Here is an 18639-nt window from a genome sequence, read left to right as displayed (position 1 = left end):
CTGGAAGCTTCAAAGAAAATAAATGGGATGTGTATATCATAGAGATCTACCACGTGTCTCCCTCGTTCACCCTACACATGCCCCCTGGTGGTGGGTATAAGGGGCTTCCGTCACCAGACCTCACGATGGCTGTCTTAGAGCTGAGCCGTCCTAGGCTCTTATTCTGCAGGTACCTGTCAGTGACAGAAAGGGGGTATGGAGCTTAAAGGAACAAGGGGAGCAGTAGAAGTTTTCATAGGAGAGTGAGGATGTGGAGGACACAGCTTATTTTAGAAGTTACCATAGAAGAGCCTCTGGGATAAGACATTGTATTGGATTCTCAGAGTTTGTATCTTTTATGGTTAAGGTGACTGTAATTTATTGCCTAAAACAAGACACTTTTAAGAGTGAAGGGAGCCCTGGTAATAATTATGCTGGGACAGCAGGTGTTAAACGGTAGTGTCCTGGGCAAGGAAATACGGCCACATCATTCATAGTGGGCCTCTGACATCATCAAGATTTGGGTTTGCTTTTTATATCTTCATTTTGAATTTTCATTAAGATTCTGGAAAGTGGGGATGAGGATGTAAATTGGCAAATCACTTTTATGTGATGTTATTGTAGAAGTACATTTTGTAGTAGGCCAGGAGGAGAACCAGTATTTCAGAGTTGTTGGAATGTGGCTCTGCAGTCACGCTGCCGGGGCTTGAATCCTGGGGTTTTTTTACTAACCAGCTGACCTTGAGAAAGTTACAAACCTTTCTGTGCCTCAGATTCTTCTTCCGTAAATTGGCGATGTAGTGCCTGCCTTCACAGGACTGTCGCATGGTCTAGAGTGGATGTGTGAGTTTCACGAGGATTTGGTCCTTATTTGTAAATCTTTGATGCTTCTAAGACCAGAGGAGTGCCTAGCATGGCAGCTTGATGTTGATGTTAACAAGACACTGAATGGAATAGTGAGGGTGTCGCTTATACTTGGAGCAGAGCTGTCCTTGAAAACATTTTTCTGGAGAGAAAATTTCTTTATGTTGACTCCTTATCAAAATAGAAGATGTGTTCCTCTAGGGTTCTATTTTGCTCTAAAGTCTAAATGTACACTGGACCATCACATGCCTTTAACTGTTTTGATGACAGAATAATAAAGGATGCCCCCCCTCCAAAGAAGCAGAGATCTTGGGGAGTGAGTGTATGGTGTGAGGGATGGCAAAGGCAAGGTCAGTGACTAGCTCTGCCTGTCTTGCTCTTACTGCCAGATAAGAATAGTTAGAGAATTTTTGCACAGAATATTTCAGTTGGGAGACTATGGAATAGAAGGTCATGTTCGTATCTGTGATCCGTGATTATGCGATGCGCGCACTTCCTTGTGCTGTAGAACCACGTACACCTCGTTTGGTAGCAACTGGATGAGATGTCACATTTACAGCTGCTCCAAGAGCTGTTTCTAAAATTGGATTCTGGGGCGCCTGGCTGGCTCAGTCGTTAAGCATCTGCCTTTGGGTCAGGTCATGATCCCAGGGTCCTGGGATCGAGCCCCGCGTTGGGCTCCCTGCTGAGCAGGCAGCCTGCATCTCCCTCTCCCACTCCCCCTGCTTGTGCGTGCGCTGTCAAATAAATAAATACATCTTAAAAAAAAAATCATTAAAATTAAAAAAGAAAAGAAAATTGGATTCCGCTGGGCTGGGGCTGAGACCCCCAGTGGCGGGGGAGATGATGAAGAAAGGACAGATCCTGTCACCGCCATCTAGAGCACATTTGTTCACTGGTGTACACGTTTTAGGAGTAAAACTGTAGCAACATATGATGGCAAGTCCTATTTACTTAGTAGTTTATATCGTAGCTGGTTTCATTGCCCAGCAAGGGATGATGATGAACATAGTTAAATACAGGTCGATTATTTTTAGTTTGCATGAAAGATTTTGTTTGGGCCTAATTTAAGTAGACTCAGTGACAAGTGACTCAGTGGCAGTCGTGTTTATAATGTCAAATCCCCCCTTTTAAAACAAGTATTAAATTACAGTTTTTTAAAAATAGTATTAAATAGGGGCGCCTGGGTGGCTCAGTTGGTTGGGCGACTGCTTTCGGGTCAGGTCATGATCCTGGAGTCCGGGATCGAGTCCCGCATCGGGCTCCCTGCTCAGCGGGGAGTCTGCTTCTCCCTCTGACCCTCCCCCCTCTCATGCTCTATGTCTCTCGTTCTCTCTCTCTCTCTCAGATAAATAAATAAAATCTTTAAAAAAAAAATAGTACTAAATGCACATGTTACAGAAATAAAATAGCGCAAAACGGTAAATAGTAGAACTGCGGGCTTTCCCCCTCCGGCGGCATTAGCTCCACCCTCCGAGAGCAGCCCCATCACCGGTTTATGGTATGTGCTTCCCGGATATTGTCTACATGAACATACAGATAGAGTTGGGGTTTTTTTCTTTTTCTCGCTTGAAGTAAGGTATCTCCGTGTCTCCATCTTGGAGGTGATCCCATAGCCATACATACGGCCGCGGTTTTCCTCCACGTGGCTGCATAATACGGTGTCGCTTGGCCACAGCCTACTCGGACGACTGATGGACACGGACGTGGTTTCCAGCCTCGCTGCCGCCGGGAGGGGCCCCGGCCGTCAGCGTCTTGCGTCATTTGGGGCCGTGCGCGCGTGCGTGTGAGAGCACGTCCCCGGCCGGCAGTTACGTTCTCGCCCGCAAGGAGCGAGTGCGCGCTCTCACCTGCACGCGCATTTGCGCAGGGTTTTAGCGACTCTCTTGTTACGTGCCACTCCAGTAGGTGAGGGAGAGTATCCCGGTTAATAAGTATTTTTTTTTCTCAAGAAGGAGTTTGAGCGTGTTTTCCTGTTTGAGGGCATTTGTATCTCCTTCTCTGGGAGTTCTCCTGTCCGTGTACTTTGCCCTTTTTCTCTTGGGCGGAGCGTCTTGGCTTATTGGTTTGAGAGACCCCTTCATAATGCGCAGAAAATCAGCATTGTATGTGACGTGAGCCGCAAGGTTTTGGTTTCAGTCTATGGTTTTTGTTTGAAAGGTTTTTAGTCATGAAGAACTTTCTCATTTTCATATAGTTGAATTTATTAATCTCTTTTCAACTGATACTATTCTTTTTTTTGAGAGCGAGAGAGAAAGCACGAGTGGGCAAGGGGAGAGGGAGACGCAGACTCTCTGCTGATCAGGGAGCCCGACGTGGGGCCCAATCCCAGGATCTGGAGATCACAACCTGAGCCGAAGGCAGTCACTTAACCAACTGAACCACCCAGGCGCCCCCCGTGATACTTTCTAACTGGTGGTGGTTTGCACCACCCCTCTGAAATACGATGACTCTTTTCTTTATTTCCATGTCTTCTCTTCAGGGAAAAGGTGGTTTGAACTCTGGATATACTGCAGCTCAGCTGGCGACTAAAATCATTTGGAATTTTGTTTTTAATCTGGGTTTAAAGACCTCTCATTCCATTAACAAAAATGCATTCTCAGAATTTAACACTAAAATGAACTCAATTTAATGAAACTAATATGAAACTGATAATGAAAACAAAGGTTTTATTTTGCAAATGTGGTAAACCCTGAGATGTAGAAACGCTGTCTTCTGATGAATGATTACTATTGATGATATCAAAGAGCTGAGAGTAAAACTTAATTTTCCTTTGATTTTTATTTTTTAAAGATACTTTATTACTATGGTAAATAGCAATAATTTGGGGCAGTAATTCAGGGCCATCATGAACATTAGTTGTAACCATACTGTGGAATTGCAAAGTTAACAGAGACAGTTACTTGATATAATGATGGTTTGACCTGATTTTCTATAATAGTGCTTAGGATAAGTGGCATGTTGATAATTATATTTCAACAGAGAATAAAATGTTTTATACCAGGCAGTGGCATTGTCCTAAGACACACTGCATTGATATTAGACCTTTAGTATGCTTTAATAATTCTAAAGCTGAGTTTTGAGTTTCCTAAAGCTGCTTTATGAAACTGGGTACTGATACATTGTTATGTAATGTGTACCTTTGTTTTTAATTCTTAAACTTGCTCAATAAATAACTGTTTGATCCTCAGAAGTCTGGGTACACCCGGTCTAGCGTTCTGATTTTCTCCTCTCTCCTTGCCCTCTCAAGTGCTGGGGACAGCCCACTAACGACCAATAGACTGGCACTCCGGCCGTTGTGACTTACACGCAGAGAATAGGTTTAGTGAGGACGTAACAGTTTTAGGTAGGAAAATACAGATTTATGGAATAAACCAGGAGCACTCATGAATTTCCCATGAGAACTAAAGTTCTGGACTTTATCTCCATAAAAGAACTGTTAGTCCTTTTCGCCCCCTATAAGATCACAGGACCTGTTGTCTTATCATTCCTTCCATCCTCTTTCCCCAGGAATTGCAGAAGTTACTAGCCTTCTCCACAAAAGTCTTAGAATAGCCAGAGTCGCTTTTTGAATGTTGGCTTAAAGCAATTATCAGCCCCAAACCAGTCTTAAATAAGTCCTAAGTGTGTAGGCTGTGTTTCTAGAAGAATATTTTAATCCACTTTGTTTCCTTTGATTTCTTTGACCAGGTCATGTGTGAAAAACTTTGGGTACAGATTGCTTGTTATGCTGCATGAAGACTTCTACTCAAATGGAATTATTTTTTCTCCCACAGGATGAATACTCCATCTTTCCTCAGACATACTCCATAGATATTAATGGTTACATTCTTGTGTATTCTGTTACATCAATCAAAAGGTAGGACTCACTCCTGCTGCTTGCTTGAGTTTGTTTGCTCTGCATAGATAGCATTCATCGTTTTAAAGGATCTGATGGAATTGGTTATAGCAACTCAGACTTTCCAGACTAAATGTTTTTCAGTGATTGTCTTGTGGAGCAAATAGGTTGTTAAGGGAGAAAAAATATCCCAGTAGACGTTCTCTGACACTGATAGAATAAAAACTGTATTTCTTCCCTCCAGCTGCCTAGATAGTGATTGCACATGATCTGAGCTCTTTTGCTAATGGAAATGGGAACTACATAAATTGATTTACTTTTTGTGTGTTTTCACCATATTAATGTGGATCACAGGCTGACTGCTAGGGCCTTCTAGCTAAAGAACATCCTACAAATAGAGATTAAAATTCGTGTTTATGTGATTTGTCAGCCAAGTGTTAGACTTTCCCATTTAAATATCTCACCTATTTCATTTTGAATATTCTCAGTAAGGGTTACTTGGTGTCAAATACATGCACACATGAAGAAAGATTTGTAGGAAAGAATTAAGGAATTCCTTGTGTTCAGGTTATTTTATATTAAAATGGTGAGTTGATGACATTATATGTTTTTCCCATGATAAACATTATATAACACTAAGATGGATGTCTTATTTCATGCTTCTGTTTTACAGTTTTGAAGTGATTAAAGTTATTCATGGCAAATTGTTGGACATGGTGGGGAAAGTGCAGTAAGTAGTAATAGTTTCTCTCTTTTGTTAGATACACTCCTTACAGTTCTGTCTTCTGAACAATAAGATCTGGCACTGACTAGTTTCCTTTGGCTTTTTTGTCTCACATTACTAGAATACCTATTATGTTGGTTGGAAATAAGAAAGACCTCCATATGGAAAGGTATGTAACTTCTGAATAATTGATTTATAAAATCAAGTCTGAGATGTATGCACTAAAGTACTTTTTGTAATTATTGTTCTCATGGTGAAAATATTCTTAGGTGTAGCATATCTGTGTTCAGAAATATGGCAGTGAGTGTACCCAAGCAGCAAAACCAATATAAAATCTCACCCGTCCTGACCAGTGTTTTCTCTAGAAAAGAGGGAGCAAAGGTGGTAGGAAATTAGCTTTGGGTTCTTCCACCATTTTGTGCAAAGTGGACTCTAAAGAGACCACAGAAGCACTTACTCATTCAACAAATAGTTTCTGAGTACTGCAGCCAGGATTAGGTCAGCGAACAGGGCCGCGGAGCCCAGTCTGGAGACGAGGAGGCTCACCAGCTGGATGCCCGTCGCCTGTGCGCAGCAGAGTTGAGCTGTGGGCCCCTACACTGCTGCCCTTCCTCGGGTGCTCACAGCCCAGCTCGCTGTGAAATAGTCCGTGTCCTGGGTACTGGAAAACACAGTCGTGTTCTCTGAACCTCGAGGGCTTGCTAGAGCATGGGTAACCCCAAAAGGCCACATCTGTTGCATTCCCCAACTTAGGCATTAATAAAGTGCTCCTCTGTGGTACACACTGGATGATAAGACTGAGCAGAGAGAATTCTTCTGCGTTACAAGAAAACAGTTGATAAAAGTGGAGCCTGGTTTGTTAATAATTATAGATGTTTTCTAAATAAAGAGCGCAGTACATTAATTAGAATTTTCTTTTTCCTCTAGGGTGATCAGTTATGAAGAAGGGAAAGCGTTAGCAGAGTCTTGGAATGCGGCTTTCTTGGAATCTTCTGCTAAAGAAAATCAGGTACCAAGTTTGTAGAACTCCTTTCATGCTGCAGCCGTCAGTCCCAGGCCTGTGTCCCCTCAGTCAGCCGAGCCCCGCCCTCCCTGCCTCTCCTGTTTCACCTGTGTCCTTCCTTCCACCACTCTCGTATCAGCCTTTGGGTTGCTATCAGGATTCTGCTTCCAAAGGGACCTAGAATATTTGTAGGATAAAACAGAAGTTAAGAGTGAAGAAAAGACTACTTTGTGAACATAGATTATTATTTTTGTTTTTTATTAAAGGCTGGTACAGAAGTAAGTCCAGACGTAGAAAAGAAACGAGAATGATCTTAAATCATTTTGGCAATAATTTTGTGCCTACACCAAGCCCCTTTCTCTGTAGGATGAAACGGAGTGTGGTGGATGTATTGTTTCTCACATAGAAACTGTTAAGAACCGTTTTACAGGCCTCTGTTCCCAGGTCAGCCCGGCAGATGTTCCGTTAAAGGCACATCCTAGGAAGGCTGTCGGTTTTATCTGCGGAGGCTTCACACAGCCTCTCTTTCCTTTTCCTCCCAAGGCCTTACTGTAGCCCCGCAGCGCCCCAGCTCGCCTCCTGCCTCTGTTTTCTCTCCAGTGTTTCTCTGCAGCCACTAACTTCTTAAAGCTGCATGTCAGATGGTGTCGCCCTCTGCTAGAAGGCCTGTCAGTGGGTTGCCTGTTGTCTAGAGAACAGACTCAGAGCCCTTAGTGATGCGGAGGGCGGACGAGATTGGTTCTCTTCCAGTTCCTCTTGTTGTGTCCCCGTCCTTTCTCAGTCCTTCTCAGGCATGACAGAGTACGCCCGCCACCTTCCCCACGAGGGACACTTGCCCAATGCGCCCTTCCTTCATGCTCTCCTCGGACCTCAGCTGTCCTTTCTCGATTCACCACTTACATCCATATGGTGCTTTACAGTGTTTAAAGTCTTTTCCACTTGTTCTCTCATTTGATGCTCATATAAGAGTAGTTGATGTTCATGTCTGTGAGGAAACTATTCAGTAAGGGTGACTGGCGCATCCTGGGTAAGGATGGCTGGCACACTGTGGGCCTGGTGCCTGTTTTCCCCACCTCTGCCACTTTTCCCCTGGCCCTCAAGGTTCTTTTCTCTTAACCCCCTTAATTCGTTCCGAAATCCAAGATGTGTCGTTTACCTTTGTATTCTCCATAATGTCTAGCACGGCAGACTCTATCGGCACACCTGTCTGGTAGGTGCTTAGTCAACCCAGGAACCCCTTGACAGTCCAATCCCTTTGTCCTTGGGTTCAGATAATGAGGGAGATTAAATCTGTGTAATTGGTTCCCAAGTGCCAGGTAACAAGGGATTTGTGTGACTCTGCTCAGCTCTTGAGTGCAGACAGTAAGAATTCAGATACCAAGAGTTGAGATAGTAAGAGATACTTTCATTTCCTAATGGAATTAAATCAAACATTTATTGGGTGTCTAATCTGTCCTTAAAATCATTTAGTTGCACTATCTCATTTTGGAAGTGAGTGTAAGATCCAAAGAAGTCAATGAGTTTTGTAAGATCAGTCTATTTATATGGCATAAGAATTAGGACTAAAGTTTAAATCTAACCACAATTTGGTCCTCTCTCCTCTACACCATGCTTTCCGATGGATTTGGAGAGAAGGCCTCGTGCATGACCAAAGCATAATAGAGATTAAAGTATTCTTGGGGAGGGATACAGATACAGACTGTCTGGATTACAGAGTCTGTGTGTCAGCCTTGATTGGAATCTGGTTGTAAAAACCTTGTAAAAGACATTTTTGGTCCATTGGAGAGATTTTATTATGTTCTGTATATATTAGGGAAGTAATGTTAATTTCCTTAGATGCGGTGATGGTATTGGAATTATGAAGAGAATATCCACATTCTTAGGAAATGCAAACCAAAGTATTTAGGGGCCAAGTTTCATAATGTCTGCGACTTACTTCCAAATGGGACAGATGGGTGGATGGACCAAGAGAGGGCAAGCAAATACAGCAAAGATGTTAACATTTGCTGAATCTGGAATAGTGGGGCTAGGTGATTATTGTACAGTTCTTTCCATTTTTCTGTATGCTTGAAATTTTGCATCATCAAGATTTGAAGGTGGTCAGAAGATAAAAACTTCTGCTTAGAAGATCAGTAAGTCTCAGACGTACTGTACAGCATGGTGGACTACAGTTAACGATACTGTGTTGTTTTTGTATTTGGAAGTTGTTGAGAGAGTAGGTCGTAGAAGTTCTCACCACAAGAAAAAAGAATCGTAACTTGTGGCAGTGAGTGTGAACTGGACTTGCTGTGGGGCTCACTTCTCAGTATATACAAACACCGAATCGTTATGTCATACATACAAACTCACACAGTGTTGTAGGTCAGTCATACCTCATTTAAAAAACGTTTTTTGGGGTGGAGAAGTGCAGTTGAATGGCCCCGGCTGTCTTGGTTCTGTTTGCTGACTTCAGTCTTTCTCTCTGGTGAAGGTCTGGGGGTCCTGATGCAGTCGTTCCATTGGACACGGTCCTTACATAGGCGGCGGCAGGATTGTGGCACTGTTGTGTGTGCGAGGGCAGCCCCGCATGCGTCAGTAGCTTGTGGGCCCTCCTCCAGCATGACTCGGGGGCTTTGCCCGGGAAGGCCCACCGCCTGGAGTTAATGTAGCTTTCTGACAATGACCTGGGATGGTTTGCTAGAGCTACGTTATTACGCCACTGCAGGGTTTCAGGGTGCAGGCCTCCGCCGTCTGGTTTATGCCGTATCTTCACTGTAGCTTCCAGTTTGTGATGTGGCTCTCTGTTGGGTCATTCTTCAATCTTGGCACTTCCTTTAGAAGGTAGCAAGACCCAGATAAAACATGAATCATGCTGAAGGCTCAGAGCTAAAGAGAAAGGATTCCAGCTACTGTGATTCTTCTCAGTTTTGATACATTTAGCAAATGGATCTGATAGTTGCCAAACATGTCGAGGGAGGCAAGGGTCCCGTATGGCCGCCTCACATAGCTCAAGCCAGAGAAGCGCAAAGATGAGGTGATGCACTCGTCATCTGTTCTGTTGCGCTGTCCTCAGATCAGCAGGTTCCTCATTAGACGGGAAATGAATCCTTTAAGGCGAGAAGATCCTCTTGCCCAAATCAGGTAAATACAGCAGTGACATGCAGTTCTTGGGACACTGACGACCCGAGCATTTATCTCAAAGGCGTGTCTAGAGATGTCTCTGCTCTCTGTCACGCTCTCGTACTCCTGCCCACGTGGTCTTGGAATGTGCTGAGGGGAATCAGGAGACCCTAAGCCTGGCGAGTCTCTCCCCACCCAAAGGGGAGAAACCAAGTAATTCTATTCCCTTACATTAGAGGTGTAAGTGATTCTAACCCACACAAGTGCCAGAATGCTTGCTATTATTGGTATAGAGTAGGGAGAGAATTTGTCTATGTAGTAAAGACCATGCGTGCACGCACACCACACACCAAGTCATGTGATAAGAGACCAGTCTGTGTGGGCGCCTGGGTGGCTCAGTTGGTTGGGCGACTGCCTTCGGCTCAGGTCATGATCCTGGAGTCCCGGGATCGAGTCCCGCATCGGGCTCCCTGCTCGGCGGGGAGTCTGCTTCTCCCTCTGCCCCTCCCCCCTCTCATGTGCTCTCTCTCATTCTCTCTCTCTGAAATAAATAAATAAAATCTTTAAAAAAAAAAAAAAGAGACCAGTCTGTGTGAACTACTCAAGTTTCTTATTTATAATTTTTCATATAGCTTGTTTGTCATTTGTATTACTTACCTAAGTAATACAGATTCAGTGGACTTTGTTAACAGAGTGCTTGCTGGAAAAAATGATCAAGTCAGTGAGGATCCTGTACTCTATTATTGAACTATGGGACGTGCTTGCAGTTCTGGCTTATTTCTTGTGGAGGCCTGCAGCTGTATTTTCGCAACGGGATGAAAGAACATACTTGGGCAGAGTCAGATCACACAGATAATCAAGGAGAATTCTGAGATTTATCTAGAAAGCCAAATTCCAGGCACACTGTGTTTTCTTGGTGAGAGTTTGGCACGTGTTTTTCCAAATATTTTTCTGTGCATTTTTGTACAGTGAAATAAACACTTTGTCTAATCATGGGAAAGGAGGAAACCTTACTGAAGCCAGTGACCTTGATTAGACAAGAGGGGTGGGATCTGGGGCCAGCTTTAGCTAAATTAGGGGTGCCTTGTCCATGGCAGCAGGGAAGGAGCCGGAGCCGGTGAGCCCAGACTCAAGGGTTGGTCAGTTTGGTGGACAGAGTATGTAGAGTTCTCTCATGAATGCTGCGAACTGGAAAACACAGTTACCAGGTGAGTGTGAGAATGGGGGAGAGGCTTTAGAAATCCCGGGAGAAAGTGAAGGCGTTTAAGCTGCATCCGGGGAGTGACTAGACCAGGGGAGTGCAGTTGGGTGGTGCCGAGGGTCCCCTCTGGAGTCCAGGTCCCAGCGGTAAAGTGAGCTGGGCCCCTCCGGCTGTGCGGCTGCAGGTGCCGAGCAGGCGACGGCTGGCCGAGAAGGAGGCCGCAGTACGGTGACAGCAGGCGTGAGCTGTGGGCTCAGTGCCGGCCAGGGCGGACAGTGAGCATGAGAAGTGGTTAAGGGACAGAGAAGTGTCCTTGGACAAAGGAAACCCTTCCCTGTGGGGCTGAGAACTGGGGAGTTTGGGCTATTGAGGGAGGGAGGGAATGAGAGCGAGAAAGAAGATGGGTGATGGAGGGTACTTGACATTGGGCGATGGAGGGGTAGCTGTTGGTATTGACGAGACCTAGGTGCTGCCCCTTGAGGCTTTTGAGAACAGGGGCAATTTTTGATTATCATCAGGGACGGGTGTTCAGCCTAAGAGGGGATTCCCTGCCCAAAATACCAGTGACTCCTCATGAAGGGCCTGTGGGGCTGCCCAGGCGGCTGAGCGGCGGCGGTGGGGAACGACCGGTCAGTGGAGGAGAGGAGGCCACGGGGCTGAGAGCGGTGTTGGAGACTGTGCCGCCGCTCCAGAAGGGAGAGGGGAAACGACTCGGGGCTTGTATGGGCTCGAAGCTGGCTTACATCATTGCAGAGCTGCGTACAAGTTGAAGCTGAGCGTTTCAGGGAAGCGGGGGGCACAGGTCTGGAGGGGTTAGTGGGGTACGGGAAGGGCGCCTGCCCTGCTGTCGGTCCCGTGCCTCAGGGCTGTGAAGAGGGAACCCTCCTCCCGGGAAAGCAGCGTTCAGATGGGAATGAGAGCTGACAGGTGAGCGGGTGCTCGTACTGGACCCTGAAACTCTAGAGGAACCAGAGCGGAGAGCGGGGAGGGACTTCTTGGACTGCGGCCGGTGAAAACGGGTCAGAAGCGTGATGCGAGGTTAGCTCCCGAGTCAGGAGGTGGCAGGGGTGAGGTGTGGGGCAGGAAGGGAGTCTGGGGACCTCCACCCGCCGGGGCGACAGTGGGCGGTGGGCCTTCTTCAGTCCTGCCAGCAGTAGAAGTATTCATCAGGGTTCCACTTTAAAACTAATGCGGTCTAGTTTTCTCTTTGATTTTCAGACGGCTGTTGATGTCTTTAGAAGGATAATTTTGGAGGCAGAAAAAATTGACGGGGCCGCTTCACAAGGAAAGTCGTCCTGCTCGGTGATGTAACCCTGCTGCAGAACCGGACACTGGGAGTCGATCCTGCCCCAAGAAGCAGACTGCCCGTTATCCTTTAAGATAAACTCAGCTTCTTTTTCCTTCTGTTAACCTGAAAGATTTCATTTGGGTCAGAGCTTTTTCCTGCCCCACCCCCCTTTCAGATTATGTTAAACTCTGACTCTGTCCAAATGAGTTCACTTCCATTTTCAAATTTTAAGCAATCATATTTTCAATTTATATATTGTATTTCTTAATAATATTATGACCAAGAATTTTATCGGCATTAATTTTTCAGTGTAGTTTGTTGTTTAAAATAATGTAATCATCAAAATGATACATATTGTTACACTACTATTAACTAGGCTTCGATATATCAGTGTTTATTTCATTGTGTTAAATGTATACTTGTAAATAAAATAGCTGCAAACCTTAACCCCTCGAGCTACTTGGTGTGGCCTTTAAAGAAGAAAACGTGGTCCCACTGAGGGAACCTTTCCCTGCCTCGGTGGGTGGGGGGGCTCCCGCTGGGGGTGGGGGTGGGGGTGGCCGCGGGCCGGCCTGCTGACCGCAGGGGCTCTGGGGCTCTGGCACCTGGCAGGCCCACCAGATGGTAGGGCCGTGGGATGGTTGGGAAGAGGCCCAGAACTGGGCTGGCTCTCGATCGACCCCAGCTGCTGAGTGGCCTTGGAGGGTCTGTGAGGAGAGTTAGTCCCCAGTAGTGACTGTTCTCCCCTGCACCCTCAGAGCCCCCACCTTGAGTGGGGGGCTTCATGCCGTGGGGGCACCGAGCAGAGCTAGAGCCTTCTCCTCTCCCTGCTGCTTGCCCGTAGGCCACCTGAAGACAAGGGGAAGTTAAGAGTCCCTTCCTGTTTCTCCTTGGGCCTTGCTTGATGTCCACCGCAGACAGGATCTGATTCAGATCCCACAACACTGAGTCGTTTCAAGGGCAGGGAATGTTGCCAGTAAGTGTTGTGGGGGGGGCTTGGGAGAACCTCCTTCAGACCCCGACCGCACCCCTCCCTCTCCGCAGGGACCAGCGAGAAGGAGGGTTTCCTTTGCTCAGTGGCCACCACGTTGACAATCTTAAGTCCCACTTGAGTGGCGCTTTCCCGGTGATGGTACACAGAGCCAGTCCCGACCGCGAAGCAAACGTTATCACTGACTTTATTAATAAAATACAGTTTTTCAAATACTCAAAATTTTCTTTGACAGCACAGTACTGATTCTCATTAACAGGGTTTATTCTTAGGCCTTGTGTTCTACATGGGTCCTCCGTGTGTGGGACTTTGTTAAATCTGGATCCACTTCACCCGGGCAGCCTTTTTCATTTGAAAAGAATTTCTGTGTAAATGGGAACTTTGAACACCATGTTCGTGCCGGAAGCCAGCTCTCACCAAGTGATCCTTGGAGGACCTGGGCCCTGTCTGGAGGTGGTCTGGGCTTCCTTTATGTGGTGCTGTTCACCTAGTCACTCCGATAGTTATGTTCTTTTTTTTCCAAGTTTTTCTTTAAATGTCAGTTAACATACAGTGAGACTGATCTGCGTGTCATGAACACAGCAGGGAAACCTGCACCCTTAACAGAGCTTGCATCCAACCTTGAGCCTTGGAGATACTACAGGCCGGTCCAGTCCTGCTCCCCAGTGCGTTGATCCCATCCGCAGGCAGTTGACTGACGTGCTGGATGGACTGAGCGTGTTGTGTGTTCCAAACGTGGTGCCGCAGCTCCAGATTTCAGTGACGAGGAGTTCATTCCCTTGAGGTGCCGATGGGAGGTGGTTGGTAGTTACCTGTGGTGTGCTGATGTTCTGGTTTGCTTCCCAGCCGCCCTATTTACAGATGAGGAAACCATCTTAAAGGTGTCAGCAATTGGTTAATGTCAAGGACCAATACCATTGTGTGTCCTCTCTGCTCATGTGATATCTGAGCTTCTGAAGAAATTCTAGCAACTGCCAGATTTGACTTAAATTTTTTGTTACTTAATACTGTGTTCAATCACTCACTTCTAGGCCTTTTTTCTTATGTTTTAGCATTTCTGAAATCAAAAATGAGTCTTATGATCAATGAAAAAGCATCATGTTAGGAAAGATAATGTTTTTCTTAGTGGTACATAAATGTGGTCTTAGATTCATTGAAGTACAGTACGTACAAATATAAAACCAGGTATGTATTCAAAACTATTTTGCAGGGGTGCCTGGGCGGCTCAGTCGGTTAAGTGTCCAACTCTTGGTTTCGGCTCAGGTCATGATGTCAGGGTCGTGAGATCAAGCCCTGTGTTGGGCTCTGTGCTCAGCGTGGACTCTGAGAGTCTTTCCCACTCTGTTCCTCCCCCCACTTGCACTCTCTCAAATAAATAAATAAAATCTTTATTGGCATAAACTCTTCTGCAGCTCACAATTAATACAAATTATAAAATCACATTACAAATTTAAATTAACGTGATGGAATTTTGCTCAAACTAGATAGTCCAGCCGCTTACCGTATCGAGACCGCCACGTCTCAGCCATGCCACTGACGGCGCGGCCCGCTTGCCCAAACTGCTCATCACCCCCTTGTCAGCACACCCATGGGTCCTCCTGGTTGCTTTCTTGACCTTTCAGCAGCATCGCACACGGCTGGTGACTCCGCAAGCCTTCTCCCTGCTTCCATGAAACCATGTTCTCCGGGTCTCCTCTGGCGCACTGTGGGCATGAGTCTCCTTTGCTGTTTCCTTCTCTGCCAGACCTCGGCGGGCCCTTGTCCTCCCTGCACCCTCTTCCCTGGTTTCCCTACGTTTACTACCACATTTCCCGAAGGCCCCAAAGCTCACACCTGCCCCCCTGACCTCTGTGGGCTTTTCTTGTCTTAGATGTCTCGACCTCTCAGGTGTGTTATGTCAAAATTGAATACTTGATTTCCTCAGAAGCCTGGGCCTCCCCTAGACCCTGATTCAGGAAATGACACCACTGCCCACTAGATACTAAAGCTAGAAAGTGGGGCGCCATCCTCTCCCTCTTCCTCGTCTCCCATGCAGTCCACCCCGGTGCATACTGCCTTCCCGCAGTAGGTAGCACTCCCAACCCTTCACGTCGTGGACCAAGTCAACTTGTTTAAGACAAACCGTTTCATGTCACTCAAAATTCTCTCATAATAATCATGCCAAAATCCAAACTTCCAATGCTTGAAGCCCAGCACAATCGAGCTGGTGCTTAACCTCATCTGCCCCCGAGGCCGTGCTCCGGTCCCTTTGGCCTTGGTGGTTCCCAGACAAAACGCCCTTCCCCAGACTTCCCACCCCCCCAGGCCACCACGTGGGCTCCCCTCCGCGAGTCTGAGCCCTCACGCTCTGTCACCCGGTACGGCACCTGCCGTGCTCCATCACTGTGGGTCCTTGTGCACACCGTGTACGCCGACTAGATCCACCTGGAGCGGACACAGTGATCCATCTGTCCCAGGCACCCTGACTCCCCAGCGCCCCCGAGCACGGGGTCTGCTGAAAAAGATTGCCCAGTGCACAAGTTCACTCAGCCGTGTCTGTCATAACATGTATTTTTTTGTGATTGTCTTAGTGGTTGCCCTAGGAATTATAATGAACATCTTAATTCATAACCATCCAGTTCGGATTAATGCCATTTCAATAGTGTACAAAAACTTGGCTCCTATATATAGCTCATGCCCTCCTCCCCATTTGTAGTATTGTCCTACAAATTACATTTTTATGTGTTGTATAAAGTGAATAGGTTGGTTATTGCTTTATGAAGTCATCTTTTAAATCAAATAGGAGAAAGAAATTACAAAAAAATACATTTATCCTGTCTTGCGTACTTACCTGTGTAGCGACCTTTCCCGGTGCTCTGTAGTCATCCAGTTTCCTTGGTTCCAGCCCGAGACTCCCTCCAGCATTTTTTTTTTTTTAAAGATTTTATTTATTTATTTGACAGAGAGAGACACAGCGAGAGAGGGAACACGAGCAGGGGGAGTGGGAGAGGGAGAAGCAGGCTTCCCGCAGAGCAGGGAGCCCGATGTGGGACTTGATCCCAGGACCCTGGGATCATGACCTGAGCTGAAGGCAGTCGCTTAACCAACTGAGCCACCCAGGCGCCCTTCCTCCAGCATTTCTTGTGAGCAGGTCTGCCAGCCCTGAATTCTCTGGAGGTTTTGTTGCTCTTCATCTTTCCAGGAAGGCCTTGTTGGATGTAGAGTTCTGGGTGCAGAGTGTTTCTCCTTCGGCCCTTCCCCGCCCCTTCTGGTTGAGGTTTCTCATGAGCAGGTGCAGGCCACGCGTGTGGTGTTCTGGGCTCCCAGGAGCCTGCTGCCTTTTCAAAGGCCCCTTGGACACCTCCTTTTCCAACATTTTTCTTTCTTTCTTTTTCTTTTTTTTTTTTTTTTTAGGCTGTTTTGTTAGCTTGCTGTTGGCCCCAATGTCAAATAAATGGCTGCCGACTGTTTTTAACAGACACCATGGGAAACAGCGGTCGGGTCAAATAAAACCAAGACTTGGCAGTGGGGGTTTTCCAGGGAACTGCTGGATGTGACAAATGAGTTTTCTGAATGCGGGGCTTTGAAAGAGCCCCAACCCCCTCTTGACCCTTCCGGGGCTGCCATAGTGCTGGTTTGTCCCAATTGCGGCTGCTGATTTGCAAGGCACCTGGGAGTTGGGGTCAGGGTCTGGCAAGAGGGCAAGTGATGATGCCCCAAGGCTCACTGGTGCTGAGAACCATTCACTTTTCTTAAATAAACACCCCCTGGTTGTTGCAAGCCTTTAGTTAATGTCCAGAATCCTGAAGAAGTCAATTTAGGGGGGACGGTTTTTACTGGTGTTCTCACTGGGTTCTCAAAGGTCCCTACGGCAGTGTTCCCAGTGACGTCCCTGCAGGGCCTGCACAGTGGGACGGGTGAGTGGATGAGCCCTTCTGTGGGCTGCCTTCTAAATGGTTCCTTTGAAATTGGCCCACGTCCATTGGGGTGTGGTTGAAATTCCCCACCACCCACACAGGGTGCTGGGACAGCCTCTACTCACTTCCTGAGCCTACGCCTTATGGGCTCATAAGAAGGAAGGTTGGTGCCGTCTGCCAGGGTCAATGCAAACAGCCTGGGACTCAGATGGCGGCAGTACTTGGTCATCAGGAAGTCATTCAGATGACCCAGAATACACTGCTGCCTTTTCGGTTATCGTGGTTATGGAAGTACAGTTGAAGAGTTCTTGGAGAGGCCTGGACTCCAGGAAAGCCTCTCTGGCTCCTGTGGGCTGCGGCCGGCCTGAGCGGAGCCCCCCAGCCCGAGCCTCCTCAGCCCTGCCTGCAGCATTTCCAGAGCGCGTGCCTGCCCCATGCCTCCGGCTGCCCTGGTAACCAGTGGACCAAGACTGTGGTGCATATTAATAGGGCCTGCCGGGAAGGCTGTACCAGCGGGAAACCAGGATGCCTCCCGAAGCATTCCTCCGGAGACTCCGGAACCATTCCCTCTCTCTTCCCCCTCCCCAAGAGGGCAAAGTTTTACATTAAGCAGAACTGCTGTGTTACCCATCCTGATGATCTTTCTGTCCCTCTGATGACTTCCCTAGTGTGGCAGGCGGTCTGCTCTGGAGTTAACAACTGGAAAGCTGAGAGCGGACTTAGCATCCCTGTTTCCAGAGGCCGGACCTGAGGCCCAGAGATAGCTCCCAGCAATTAGTCCATTAGTATGTACTATACCCCAGTACCCACCAGGAACCCCACGTAAGGTGGAGCTTCGGACTAAGACTCAGAACCAGGGGCGCCTGGGTGGCTCAGTTGGTTAAGCGACTGCCTTCAGCTCAGGTCATGATCCCAGGATCCTGGGATCGAGCCCCGCATCGGGTTCCCTGCTCTGTGGGGAGCCTGCTTCTCCCTCTCCATCTGCCTGCTTCTAAGGGCGCCTGGGTGGCTCAGTCGGTTAAGCGTCTGCCTTCAGCTCAGGTCATGATCCCAGGGTCCTGGGATCGAGCCCCGCATCGGGCTCCCTGCTCCGCGGGAAGCCTGCTTCTCCCTCTGCCAGCCGCTCCCCCTTCTTGTGCTCTCTCTCTCTCTGTGAAATAAATAAATCTTTAAAAAAAAAAAAAATAGTAAGACTCAGAACAAAGCAGTTCTGGTCCCAGCTCTGCAGCCAAAGTGTGTCTTCGGGCAACTCCCTCACACTCTCTGGTCTTGATTGGCCAGGGACTGTTGTCATGCCACAATTAGGAAAACCTTGGCTGTCCGCAAAGCCCTAATGAATGCAGCATCACAGTCCTGAGGATTGCGAGCCGCCCCCGTGCCAGCCCGAGGCCTGTACCTGCTGCCCGGGTCCCGCTGTTTCTGAAGCTTCCATGTGTGGCCAGCAGCACTGGGTATTGTGGGTGACTCCGGGATTCCCGCAGCCTGCACACCCAGAAAGACACGATGGAGAATCACCAGTGACCTCGACACGCAAGTTTACCAAATCCAAAAAAACGATTTCATTCCAGTCTGGCCCAAGGTGTCAAGAACACATGGGTCTCCAGCCAGGCTCATCAGGGAAATGCAGGTCTGCCACCGAAGGCCTCTGTCTGGACCCACGGAGCTCAGCCTCCGCCAGACCCTGTCGCGGTGCCGTGGAGAGTGCCCTGGTCTGTGGGCAGACAGCTTGCTCCCTCAGGTGCCGAGTGGGGACCTC

The 18639-nt window shown here is 47.5% G+C and overlaps 1 protein-coding gene across 1 annotated transcript in view; it reads left to right on the top strand.

The window, feature by feature from the left end:
• The window catches only part of RHEB (Ras homolog, mTORC1 binding), a 41743-nt gene extending 29300 nt beyond the window's left edge, over positions 1–12443 (top strand). Inside the window, exons 4-8 of the mRNA XM_021693025.2 lie at positions 4620–4702; positions 5355–5411; positions 5527–5574; positions 6333–6414; positions 11927–12443. Of these exons, the coding sequence (XP_021548700.1) occupies positions 4620–4702; positions 5355–5411; positions 5527–5574; positions 6333–6414; positions 11927–12019 (363 nt within the window). The 3' untranslated portion in view covers positions 12020–12443. The remainder of the gene's footprint in view (positions 1–4619; positions 4703–5354; positions 5412–5526; positions 5575–6332; positions 6415–11926) is intronic.
• The last annotated feature ends 6196 nt before the right edge of the window (positions 12444–18639 follow it).

This window comes from Neomonachus schauinslandi, chromosome 12 (genome assembly GCF_002201575.2).
Source record: "Neomonachus schauinslandi chromosome 12, ASM220157v2, whole genome shotgun sequence".
NCBI classification, from domain to species: domain Eukaryota; kingdom Metazoa; phylum Chordata; class Mammalia; order Carnivora; family Phocidae; genus Neomonachus; species Neomonachus schauinslandi.
This window is presented reverse-complemented; position numbering and strand designations above follow the sequence as displayed.